At 38.1% G+C, this 13889-nt stretch overlaps 1 protein-coding gene across 2 annotated transcripts in view; it reads left to right on the forward strand.

Moving 5' to 3' along the window:
• Positions 1-13889, forward strand: part of anapc1 (anaphase promoting complex subunit 1) — a 56121-nt gene that overhangs the window by 13388 nt on the left and 28844 nt on the right. For both annotated transcript variants that reach the window (XM_044372915.1, XM_044372916.1), the window contains exons 18-29: positions 3278-3333; positions 3799-3930; positions 4035-4109; positions 5320-5442; positions 6012-6181; positions 7671-7762; positions 8499-8647; positions 11436-11514; positions 12186-12222; positions 12555-12628; positions 13066-13244; positions 13586-13672. In XM_044372915.1, the coding sequence (XP_044228850.1) occupies positions 3278-3333; positions 3799-3930; positions 4035-4109; positions 5320-5442; positions 6012-6181; positions 7671-7762; positions 8499-8647; positions 11436-11514; positions 12186-12222; positions 12555-12628; positions 13066-13244; positions 13586-13672 (1253 nt within the window). The remainder of the gene's footprint in view (positions 1-3277; positions 3334-3798; positions 3931-4034; positions 4110-5319; positions 5443-6011; positions 6182-7670; positions 7763-8498; positions 8648-11435; positions 11515-12185; positions 12223-12554; positions 12629-13065; positions 13245-13585; positions 13673-13889) is intronic.

The following is a 13889-nucleotide window of genomic DNA, read 5'->3' on the forward strand; positions in this document are numbered from 1 at the left end:
ACACACACACACACATATACACACACAGATGGCTGAGTCAGAGCAGTTAGGTCCTGGAAATTAGGTTTAAGAGCTGCCTTATGTTGTTACATGGTGACGTATAATCTTGATGTATTGAGGATGCCATTACAAGGCACGTACACACACACACACACACACTCACATACCCTCACCGCATCCCACTGATAATGATTAAACCACACAACATCAGTAAAGTTTCCATGTGAGGCTCTGAGCTTTTTTTTTTCATGTTCATTCTTTTAATCATTGTTTCTCTTCTTAATTGTTTGCATTGTTAGTTGTGGCAAACACGCCAGTTAAAAATGAACTGTAAATAAATTATTCATTTAAGTCCGATCTTTATCATCTCCCTTTGATACTTTGCTGCACATAAAGGAATTATAAATTAACCTTTTAGCACATGTAAATAATTAACCACTCGGGGAATAGGAGCGGAAGGCTTACGTGTTTGGATGAAATGAAACACGTATTCACACGGGGGGAAAGTACTGCGTGGGAACTTTAGTTAATAAGCAAATTAACCCGCAACCTCACTGTTGCTCGGGTCAATAAAACTCACACTTCCCCTTCTAACAGACAGCCCACTACACCAGTGTGTAGTGGTTAGGCAATGTGCTTGTTTTTTAGGTCTATGAGTACAGTGCATAGACCCACGTCTGTTGTTATTACTGTGAGATTCATACATGCACCTCGTTATTTGTGCTGAGAACCACAAGCTTCACGTTAAAGTTGGTCACTCTGTTTTCCTGCAAAGCCATTAACATCCGTCAGCAGCGTTAATGCTTAAATTCCCATCCATTCATTTGTGCTCGGTAGCTTCTGTGCTGCTCTTTTCTGAAACAAATGTGAGTCAGCCTCTTTGTCGTTACCGAGCAAACCGCTGATGCCAACAACCTCCCTTCTTGGCAAGTGCAAGACTCAGTCTAGCTCCAGTGTGACGAGGGAGTCACTGTTACACAAAGTTTTTTTGCTTTGTCAGAGCTGATGTCTGTTTCATCCTGTTCAGTTCTTCAAACTGACCTTTAGACAAAAAGGAATAGAAAAACATATGAATCTTGATTCCAGTTATTTTTTTTAAAGATATAATAAACAGCATTCATGCAGTTGTACCATATTTTATGAGTACTTACAATTGGAAAAATACAATGGAAAGTATTTTTAACAAACAAAGTCTAGACCTCTCTTCACTAATCATGTTGTTTTAGATGGTTAATCAATTGCATTATTATTATTATCAATATTTCTATATTAACTCTAATGTTGCTCTGTATCTGCTGTGGAGCTACAAGTAGTTGTTTAACAGAAATTAATCTGCAGCTATTTTGATAGTTGAATAATTGTACATTTTTTGTTGGTTGCAGCTTCTCAAATGTGAAGATTTGAAGCTTTTTCTGTATCATAAATGATATAAAAGTGATGATCTTTGGATTTTGGACTGTTTATCGAACAAAACAAGACATTTGAATTTGTCACCTTGGGCTCAAAGAAATTCTAACAGGCATTTTTCATTATTTTCTGACATTTTATAGACAAAATGTTTAATCAATTAATGAAGAAAATAATCTGCAGATCAATAGATAATGAAAATAATTGTTAGTTGCAGCCGTAAACTGTTGGATGTGTGTATACAGGCAACTGTTTGCTAACACTTTCACCATATCAAGTTTATGAGGTAGTAATATCTCTAGGGCTGCAACTAACGATTATTTTCATTATCGATTAATCTGTGGATTCTTTTTTCGATCAGTCAGTTAGTTGTTTTGGTCTATAGTATGTCAGAAAATGGTGAAAAATGTTGTTTCCTGTTTCCCAAAGCCCTAGATGTCCTCAAATGTCTTGTTTTGTCCTTAAAATAGTCCCTAACCCAAAGATATTCTGTTTACTGTCATAAAAAACAGAAAATATTCACATTTTGAAAAGCCTGAATGAGAGAAGTTTGACATTTCTTTTCTTTAAAAAATTACTTAAAATGATGAATCGATTATCAAAATAGTTTGCCACTAATAGATTACTATGACTAATTGTACAGCTCTAAATATGTCAATGTTGTGTTTACTGTTTGTTATGCTGCCCTCAAGTGGCCAAAAAACAAAAAGAAAATGAGCTTTAACTTTGTTTCTCCTACATGTTGTGTAACATGTTTGTAGTCTTGTTAATGATAAATCAGACAGTTTTATCAGGTTTAGAAGTGAGTATATTCAGACTGTGGCTCTCTTACTAAACATTTCGACAGGTAACTTATAATTGCTTCTGTAGTTTTCTGTGGATAGAAAAGTTAATTTGGATGAGCAAAACGGACAGCTCAGAATTTCTGGAAATGACTTGTGACTCTATTCCCACTTTGGTTTTATGTCTCACTAGCAAAAATTAGCTGATGAGCAAAACACCTGCTAATTAATACACATTGCACTGACAATGTTTTCTTTTCTAGCTAATTAAAGCAGAGGTGTATCTCTGTTTTTGTAATGATTACAACTAGTTGGTCTGAATGAGAACCAAACATCTACCCTGACCATGAACTGTCAAGTTTCTTAATCTCTTAATCTCTCTTCTACCTTTTGTTGAAGCTCACCTTTTTGTGTTATTTAAAAGTCTTCAGCGTCTCTAAGGTGTGTGTGTGTGTGTGTGACCCCGTATGCCTCGTGTGTGTGCCTACCTTTGTGTCTTTGCCACAAGTTGCTCCCCATTATTTATTAATCAATTCTATAGACAAGACTTTCTCCCTCTAATGAAATGGCCTTTATCCACCGCTTGCCTGACCTTTCCCACTCTGGATGTCCAATTAAGATATCCTGGTGACGTTGATTAGGAATCTGATTGGTCAGAGTCGTTAGGACACACAGTAACACTAATTACTGTTGTAGTGGTGGTGCTTTTTTTAAATTTCCTTTCCTTTTCTTTTCTGCTATTGAAGGTCAAAGCTGAATATTATCATGAGAAAGATAAAATCTCATATTAACATATATGAAGATATGATTTTGTTTATTTCAAGTTAAGAGAAAATATGAAAGCGTAGTAAACTATGCTCTTCTCTGGCAATGTGCTTGTCCAGAATTCACGCATTTGTCAGAAATGACTTTGTCTCTTTATCAAACCAGTTGCCAGAGATTCAAACCATCTATGTTGCTGAAAAATGTTTCCGCGCTGTCTTCAGAAGTCCTCGCTTACATGTGCTTTCAAATATCTCTCAAAATGTCTTTTTTTTTTGTTCATCTGCTTTTCTGCCTTTTCCTTTTTTGTCTCTGATTTCTTTCAGTCAGGAAATGTCTTCAGGCGATTCGTTTCATCTTGCCCAAAGAAGCTGCCATGAAGGTTTGTGGAAGTGGCGGCCGATTTGACTGAGTTATAAAGACCTTAAAGTTTGACACTGGCTTGACGGGCCAAACCCCAGGGTTCATCTAACACCTTTTCAGACATGACATTATTCATTAATTGGTAATGCCATTCCAGTGAAGGTGCTTTATGGGTAACTGGGCACACTGGTGTGTTTTAAGTATTCATGAACCCTGATGGAGTGATTATTTCTCGTACATACAGAGAACAATGTAGAGAGAGACTCTGCCATGAAGTTGAACTCCCATACCAAGCCTGCATCATTATTTACTTTATCTACCTTATCTATATCTAATCTATCCGTTTCCTTTTGCTAGATTAAGAATTTGGTGATAATTGAGAATTTGTAATTAATCGAAGGTTACATTACAATTTAAAACAAATATTTCAAGCTCTTTCCAGCCAGTAGTGAATATATTAACTTATAATCATGTAATTATGCAGGTTTTGGTGAAGTGGTATAACATCTACAACGCCCCCGGTGGTCCCAGTGCTCACGCAGAGTGGAACTTGTTCGTCACTTGTTTCATGACGCTGATGGGCTACAACACTGACCGCCTGACCTGGACACGAAACGTGAGTCCGTTATAGAAGCGTTTTCCATTCTAAGCCTGCAAAATCTTATTTTAACTTTGATCGGTAATTCCCGTGTCCTGACCTTGATCTCTTGTCCTCTCCAGCTGCATTTTGAAGTGCCTCTCTCCCCGGTGATTGCTGCCAAGAAGGCTCGTCCCTCTGACGGAGGCTCTGATGAGGTGTGTGAATAATGCATCATGTGTTTTGATGTTTATAGCACAATTGGCACCGACCGCTATTTTTGTCGTCTAGTTTAGGACGCACTGTAGGCTTGCAATCTCTGAAGGATATCACATGTTTGTGCTAAAGAAAGGTGTGTGCAGCGTTTCATTTGGAGCAAACTTAATAAAAGGGAATGCTTCATAATTATAGTGGGTGTCACAAGATGATAGAATCTCAAACCTAAAATGTCTTTTTGGAAAGCTTTTTGAAAGATAATTCAATTTTAATACTTATTTCCAGACCAGGAAAACATTCAGGAAATGTTCTTCATTCCTTCATTCCTCATTCCTCAGTCTTCATGATCTCAGCTACTATATCTAGATGCTCTAAGGTCATAATAGTGAAAGCAATCGTTTATAATCGCAAAAAGATAAAGTTTCCAAGACCGTTAATAGTGATATAAAATATATATATATTTTGGGAGCATCCTGGAAGTCATTTAAGTTTTCACTAGTTAGAAGTTTGTTGTCACCAGTATATGTGGCCCAGTTTGGAAGAAGTATTAATGCCAGCAAGACACAAGTGAAGCTTGTGGCTATCCTGTCCACGTTGTAAGGAAAGTCAGTCAGAGAAATAATTTGGCTTTCATGATTTACCGCTTTGTAATAAAAAGCCAAAAAAAATTAAAAAGTCATCCTGACAGTCATGGAAAGCCCAGAACTGAAGGCAAACTGTATTAAACCCAGCGGAGAGTTTCCATATATGTCTGAAATAAGCCTGTGACGTAACGGAGAAGATGACCGGTCCTAAACATACAAACACGCTTTTTAAAGATATTCAGATAAAAGGTGGAGGAGGGTTGTTAAGTAATCTCTGTTTGTGTAACACAACAGGTCATGTCAAATGTCAATCAGCTGGAGGCTCAGGCTGTGCTGTGTTGGTTGTTCTGTGTGTGTGTGTGTGTGTGTGTGTGTGTGTGTGTGTTTGACCTGAGGAGCTACATGAGTCAGATTAAACTGCTGTTGACCCTCAGCTTGTGACCTCTGTGTGTGTGTATACGTGTATATTTAACCAATCTGAACAATATTGCAGCTTTTCTTGGAGATCATTTTGCTGTACACATGTATTCATTTTATTTATATGTGGTTATGTGTCTTATATCCAAAACAAAGATTGGTCAGATCCATCTTTTTTACTGACATTTACCCCTGTCCCCTCTCTCTGCAGGACTGGGATTATTTGTTGGGGTCTCATTACCACCGTCAGATGAATTCCCAGCCGGTCTGTGGTCCAGTGGACTCCAGTGGCTCCAACACAAGCATCAACACAGATCTAGAGGGCCCGTCCTTTGTATGTAACTCACTCTCGGTAGATACATGCACACAGTTTCATTACGGTTCTACATACTTGGTTAGATCGCGATGGAATAGATATTTATTACAGAGGAGATCAATACGACTATTCACCTCCAAATTATGACTTCACAGGAATATTTCACTCTTTTCTGGGGATTCCCAAGAAGCTTATTCTAATTTTTGAAAGCTTTTCCTTCATACTCATTTGTTTATGTGGTTGTATTACAGAAATTCCTTCTTTGAGGTGAAAAAAAACCCACACTGATTGTCTGATCTTTTACTAAAAGAAAAAAAAATATTCAGACAACTCTTGTGGAACTTGTTGAATACTACTGTAGTTCAAATGCTTTTCTAGCTGACCATGAATGCAAGTCTCAGTGAAAACATTCAGTGTAGTCTTGTCATTTTTAGTCCTTTTGATTTTGTTGTTTAAGCACACTGTCAGTTAAGCTTACTGTGATATAGTAGAATAACAACATCCCCTCTCTTAGCTATTCTGTGTGCCACTCTTTGTCTTTTACACAACTTTTCCTCTCTTGTCTTTTCTCGATCTTGTTTTTCTAGGCATCTTCTCCTTCCTGTCCGTCTCTGAAGTTGGACAGTTCAGCTCCTCTCTTCCCGCACATTCCTGCTCTTTTCTATGTTCTCCACCTGCTCTATCAGGAGCTGCAGCTGGATGAGCTGCAGAGAGGAAGAGCCTCGTCTCTGGTCTGTCTGCTGCAACAGCTGGCCAGGTAACCACCTTTGTGTGTGTGTGTTTGTGTGGTTTGAATATTTTTGTCATGCTACAGATAATCTAAATGGTATTTGGCTGGTTCAGGCTGGCCTGGTGAGTAGAGTGTGTTCGTACTATCTACTGTATTTTATGAATTGATATGGGGTGAAAAGTCGCGCTCACATAGAACTGAATGAATATGAAATAGTAGAAAAAGCTGTTGCTTTATTAACATTAGAAACATTACACAACAGAGACGGCATGTGTGCCATTTATCAGAATAAACAAAACCTGGTCCACTTTTTCCACCAACTACATTTAACCAACACCATCAGAAGACACCTCATTGTTTCCAGTGAATGCTCGTGTGTAATCAAGGCTCTTGTGTACAGAGAAATAAACTTCAACAGGTTGTCAAGTGACCACTGTGATTGGTGACAATGACAATAACAGAGAAAGCTGAAGTGGGAGAGTGAAGAGCTCTTCAGAGTAATTGGCCTGTGTTGGTTTTATGTGGGCGGTTGTGAAGTATGGTGCAAATTTTTACACTCTTAATGCTTTATCAGGCTAAATGGTGATTACTACAATTATCATCCAGATTTTTTCATTAGATATTGTTCAGGAGTGATTACATTTTTTTTTTTAACACTTATCTCAATGATTTAAGGGAGAAATTGGTTTTAGTAATTTAAGTTTTCAGTTAAAAGATAATGGGATTTCTGGATGTTACAATTCCATATGTGTGAATAACTTACTTTAATTATCACATGCAGATATTTTGGAAACAGCATAAAATGTAAGATATCAGAGTTTTTTTTTTTTTTGATAATAATCTTTATAACAATGTGAGCATATCTTTATCTTCAACAATATTACATTCCCTATGATAGAGGGAATAGAGTTGACCATTTTTGCTTGGATTGGAAAAGTTATAGAAATGTTAATAGTATCATTTATTATCATATAAATATCATCTTTAACATGCATCCACATGAGTCGTTACATATCTTGGATAACCGTATGCTGATTGACTATTTCTCTAGTGTATAACAAACATGCACACACACACACACACGTACAGCTGAAAATTGTGTGGGAGTGAGAGCTCGGTAAAAGGGATTAAAAACTATTGATTGTTTGATGTTAAACAGAATGCTAATGACTCACAGCTGTTGAGTGAGTGTGTGAGTGTGTTTAATTACTGCTTTAAAAAACAAGTTAAATGCCACAGATGCTCTTTGAGAATGTGGAGCCATTTTTAACTTAGTGATAAAAAAAAAAAAGAAAAATTGAAACTTTGCCATCATGACTCGTGGAAATGTTCGTTTCCTTCACTATGGTGGAGTTAAAAGAAGAAAAGTCTCACCCTCAGACCCTCTTACACTGAAGATATCTTCACTATTGTATATATTAAGAATCGTAATTGACTTTTCTGCTGCCTTGACCTGCCTCGTGAAATGTTTGTGATATATATTTATATATCATAATTATCTTGTTTTTGCTCGCAGAGACCTACAGTTGGAAGAGTATGTGGATCTATATTGGAGAGACTACCCTTCATTAATTAGTGGCTTCACTGAGAGCTGCCTCATAGACCAGGGTAAGACCCATTTAATGTTCTAATAATGGTATCAAACCAGGAAGCAGACTAGACATGTTGTAGCGGAGTAGACAGACAGTCGGATGGACTGCCGCTGATGAAGTTCGGCTCTACAGTCCATTGCGGTCCTTTGTATATTTATAGTTTCTTGGATGTAAGAGTTAGGACAAAATATCACTTTATATAATAAATCCTATATAGTAGCCCTGCAGCATCTTTGTGAAGCTTCAGTTTTTTGATGAAATGTTCCACTTGTGTCCGCTGTTCCTCTTCGTCAAATATAGTTTTTAAGGGAGGGAAAAAAGGGCTTAATTGAATGGTCGTTCATAGGTGTTTATGTGACTTTGGCCACCTGTGTAGCTAATTGGTATTCAGCTTGTGTAGTGTGCATGTAATGGCAGCTTGCTGGGGAGGGACGAAATAACATGAAGATGGCATGAAAGAGAAAAATTACCTTTGCTGTAACTGCTCATAAGAAGAGCAGCTATCACTCACTTTTTTGCTTAATAACACAAAGTAAAGCTTCAAAAATGATTACAAGGTTGAATTTAACATCTCTGATAGTCCAAGAGCTGCATCATTATGAGGTCGTATTTATTGCAGGACTATTTTTCTTTGACTGTCATTTAAAAAAAAATACATTTACAAAGAATGACCTCTCATTAATTAATTCCCTCTATCTCCTCCATATTTCTTATCGTTCTTTGCTGTTTCTCCTCTGCTCTTCTCTCCTCAGCTCTGATTGATCAGATGCAGCGTCCGTCCTTCCTACGAGCAGAGCCTCCCTGTGTGTTCAGCTGGCTCAGCAGCTGTCTGAGAGCGGAGGAGACCCCCCCTTTCCCCTACCTGCCCAACATCTGTTGGAGGACCAGGCTACTGGTTCTGGTATGACCAAATATCCTCTGTTTTACAGGATAAAGTATTTAAGTGTTTGTTCTATCTCTATTTGATTTTTATTTACCCTGATCACTAATATTCACAGGTATTGACGGTGTAGTATATAAAAAGCTTCTATTTCCACCCTTTAAATGTACAACGTGCATCCTGTGATTAAAACCAAAGAACGTGGAAAATCAAACATGCAAAGTGCAAAAGAGCAGATAGGTGGAAAATCACGAAAAACAACATTTAAGTTGCTTAACCTTGGTCATCTTCTGCCATTTGTTTTTTGGTATTTTTCCTTTATTTGCCTTTATGAAGGCGGACAGCAAAGCTCCTCAGCTGCAATCGAGCTGGAGGATGTTGCAAATACGTGGTGTTTGTCTAAGAAAACCAGACCACAAGGAATCCCAAATATTTTTGTTTTTAAAGTACGCCGTGATAAACTAGTTTTTACTCTGTATAGAGTTTGCTTTTGGGTTTTATCTGCTCGCCAAAATTATAGTTGTGTATTATCTGAACACAGAAAGAGTAAAATAGAAACAGAACACAAGACTTTCTAGTTGCTAGAGTGATAATATGCAGCCATACTTCCATGGTCCTTAAATAGCATTAGCATATACAGCAGATGTATTTATGTGGCTTGTACAGTGTGTAGTGATGAGGTACAGAGGAGTTAAAGTTTGCTTTGTGTTTAACATTGTCAGGTTCTGTTGAATAGTTTTAAACTTGATTTTCCACCCTCTCTAAGGCTTTCTAACAAATGTGTGTGTGTGTGTGTGTGTGTGAGACATCGAGGGTAACGAGTTCAGCTTTGATTGAGACACAGTCAGATAATCTGTTTGTGCAGCATGTCTGTGATTCTTTTTCTGAACATAAAGAGCAATTACGCCATGGTATGGACGGTGATCTGTACATGTATGTGTACGGGGCGCTGATGGATTCAACCTTCACTTATCAAGGAAGGAATGGCACTTGAAAGCAAGTCTTGTCTCCGGCTGCCATTGTTTCTCTAGAGGATGACGGAGGTGATGACGACAATGAGACAGACCACGGGAACCAGAAGTCTTTGTTTCACTTCATTTATTCTATTTGAATCACTGAACAATTTAGAGATGTGGGCGGAAATTTAGAAGTCTGGTCCAGGTTAACACATCTTGAAAATAGCTTAAAGTGAACACGAATATGGTGAAGCTCACACTGTTAGAGGTGCTGATTTGGACACAGTTGTCATTTTTGATGCTATAGTTTTACGTATCCTTGTTCTTTATTTCATTTAAAGTTTTTCTTTGTGACTTCTATTCCTCTGTTTTGTTTGACATATCTCATGATTTTTGAGACTTCTCCTGCCTATTCTACCATAAATCAGATGATTAAAACACCTCAAATGATACTTAAAGGGGACATAACACACTTTTGTGATTTTTCGTCATTTACAGTATACACTGTTATGTCAGATGTTGATGTCAAACATAGTCAAAGTCCCAAACTGGAGGTGAACGTATATAAAAACTGCCACCTTCAAGTCAAAAGCCTGCTCTGACCGCTTCGTTTGCAGTGTTACCTCTACTTCCTCCTCGTGATGACATCAGATTGTTCGCACATGCCCACAAATGACTGTCTGTTCTAGGTTGTTCCATGTGTTGTTCACGTTGTCCACTCGCATATTTGGGATCGTATTTGGGCTTGAACATGTACGGATATATTTGAGAAGTTAATACTTCGAGTGAAGAACCAGAAAAGCAAGTGAAATTTTTGCTACTACCAATCAGAGCAGAGTGGGCTCATCAGGAGGGCGGCCTTAAAGGGGCAGGAGCTAAAATGGCCTGTTTCAGACAGGGCCAGTATAAGATAAGTTAAGTTAAATGTAAAAGATGCAAAGATATTCCAGTGGAGCCCCAGAATATAAATATAGACATGGAAATGTGCATGTTTTGTCCTTTTTTTTTTTAAAATTTTCAGTACCAAAGACATAATTTAGTTAGTTGCTGCTGTTAGTTTTTTTTGCCTGTAGATGGTGTAGGTTGGGCTGAAACTGTAGGTCTACAACTGTTGACACTGCAGCTGGATAATATCGACTCGGCTGAAATTTGGGTATTTTGCATCAATGGCACTGTGAAGGAGGTCTAGACAGGCTGACAAGGCCCTCATGCAGGGCTGCAGTCTGTGTGTGCATGTACAGTATGATGTTAACACGTACTAGCTTTAGCCTTTATGCAGTTTCTCTTAACACTATTCTGGCTCATTTTGTGATGGATGACATGTCTGCCAGAATCTGCAGTAGGAAGACGAATGCTATTAGTAGAAATGGCTATTGAACTAGCCTTCTGGTTGTCCTCTATAATTCTACAATGCCTTCTGAGTTAAATAAACTTTGTGTCTCAATCTCTGCCAGACATTTAGTTGTTGCTTATCAGTTGAAACGTTAGAATGATGATCCATCTTTAAATCCCCTTCCTCTCCCTCCTCTCCTGCATCTTTATCCATCATCTGTACCCACTTACTCGTCATCACTTCAGCATTTCCAAAAAAAAGTGATGTGCACATAATGCTTTGATTCAAAGCTGGAAAAAATGATATATATATATATATATATATATATATATATATATATATATATATATATATACACACACACACAAAAGGAAGAAAAAAAACTGATATAAAAACTGTGGTCAAATATGATTTTCAACTAAATTTTTGTATATGTACAAATGATGCCAATTCTGCTTTTTCCTCTTTTGTATTTATCTTTATCTCTGCTCTTTCTCTTTGCTTCTGTGTTTCCTCTCAGAGTTATGCCCTCTACATCCTTGGAGATGAAAATGCCACTTCGACAGACGTGTCAAAGTACCTGGTCAAACTCTCCGCAGGTCTGTGTGTGTGTGTGTATGTGTGTGTGTGTTTTCGTGACCAGCCTTAAAGATCACATTACCGGTCTTTGATTGCCCTTTGACTGTGTTTGTGTGTGTGTGCATGTTATAATTCATCGACATCCAGCCCTTATTACCTGTCAGTCCTGTAGTTCCCTGCTTCAGGGCCCAGTGACACAGAAAGAAAAGCAAGTGACGCGGGTTTGTGTGTCACCTGATTTCCTGTATTTGTTTTTGCTTTGACAAAAAAAAAAAAAAAAAAAACCAATACAGTGCTGAGGTGACAGCAGTTCCTGCAGGTATTTGATCAGCCCTTTTTCCACTGACACAGAATTGGACATTGACTTTGTAGGCGGTGTGAGAGCATCTGTCGGCATTTTTCAGTGGCAAAACAAAACCAAACAACAACAGATGTCATCCCACATGAACACAGCCCTCCTCTCACCAGGAACAAAATGTCATCTTGATTTAACACCTAATTTTAGTGCCCATTCTTTTAATTAGTGTAGGTTTGAAAAAGCTGGAATAATAAAGCACAGTTTCCTTCAAGAGGTGTGAAAATCTGACATTTGAGATCACACAAACAGGAGAACAAATTAACGAACCCATTGACCCCCACCGTGACACTGCCCTCTCATCTTAAATATCTCTGTTATCCTTTCCTTTCTCAGGCCAAAAGTCCCATGTCGGTGAGCCGCACTACAGAAGGTAATTCAGCTCACAGCAATGAGACTTTTTTTTATTTTTCCAACAGCTACAGTAAGAGGATTAGCTATATATAATACTGAAAATTATTGTAAATCAGAGGCTTTGTGTTTATTTGTGTCTGTATATTGCACAAAATACACCATTGTCGTTTTAAAAAGCATGCAAATATGAAATAGAAAAATGTTTTTAAGCCGCTATTCTTGTACAAGTAAAGGTGGTTTTGAAATAGAATAGCAAAGTTATTTTTAAAATGTGCATTTCAATAGATAATATTTCTTTCTATTGTGTTCCATGTGTTTTTAAATTTACATTTTTATGTCTATTTATTCCAGACAGAGCAGTGTGAAGGTTAAGGTTTCTGGTGAGAGTCTGGCTGAGCAGCTGGTTGTCTGGCTCACCTCAGAAGGTAAGACAAACAGGTCTTTTTTTTTTTTTTTTTAAATCTTTTATCTTTACAGAGGAAGTCGTGCTGAGGCCATATCCTCTATTTTGGCACCACTGTGGTTCACATGAACGCAGATTTAGACACCTGTCAAGTGTAACTACAGTCTGAAGTGTTAGGAAAGTCAGAGATTTTATCTATGTCTGGGCACTTTTTAGTATCAAGTAGATACATCATAAAACAAGTTTTCAATATTTAAATGATCTGACAGTGATTTGATAATGTGTGTAAAACATATTAACACATCAACTGTTGAATGGGACGTTTTTGTCCACCTGTTATATCGTGTTTGGTCTCAGATTTGAAGTTCAACCTGTCTTCTTCGGCCTCTAATGAGGACACAGCTTCTTGTTTGACCAGAGGAAAAAAAACCACCCATAACTCTCCTTTCACTGGTTTAGGTTTCACTCTGAAGGACCTGGAGTCAGTCCCGTTTGGTGTTGCCCTGCCCATCAGAGAGGCCATCTACCGTTGTCGAGAACAGCCGTGTTCCGATTGGTCAGAGGAGGTCTGTCTGCTGATTGGACGGCAGGACCTGACCAAACAAGCCCACAAGATGACCCTTGCCAAGAGTAAAGCTGTGAGTGTAATGTGGCCAAAAGCTTTTCCCTTCAAAAATTTTGGGTCACAGAATTTGCAAACACAAAATATTAATCATGAATTCAATAAATCCCTGCAACATTTGTGAGAGCTTCCAGTTTTGACAAATACACACAATATTGGGGATTTTTTTCCCCCACACACTGCTGTTTTTGCATAAAACTTTTGTCTGTAGGTCTCAATCTTTAAATTAGAATGATGCTGATTCCATTCATGTGTTGATAACCTATAGGTGTACAGATTATCTTATTGGCACTGGCACAACTGCTATTGTGGCCATATGTAACTGTGTCATTTAAGTGTGTGTGTGCGTGTGTCCAGTCTGTAGGCTCAGGTCTGTCATTGGAGCCTCCTGCGACTACAGAAGCAGATGAGGAGGAAGACGGGATGTCCGACATTATCCAGGAGGTACCAGAGTCACTACTACTAGTCAACACTTTCTGTTACTGGCCAGTCGTCACCCCAAAGATGATCTTTTCCGACCTTAATTAGTAGAGTGCTTGTTGTTGATACTTGGATGTTGAATATTACAAATACTGTGAACTGTTGAAGGTACAAAAATACCAAAGGTACGTCAACAGGAGTTGCTGAGAGAAAATTGGATATTCATGCCCTCTCTCTCTCC

This window comes from Thunnus albacares, chromosome 14 (genome assembly GCF_914725855.1).
Source record: "Thunnus albacares chromosome 14, fThuAlb1.1, whole genome shotgun sequence".
Lineage (NCBI taxonomy): Eukaryota > Metazoa > Chordata > Actinopteri > Scombriformes > Scombridae > Thunnus > Thunnus albacares.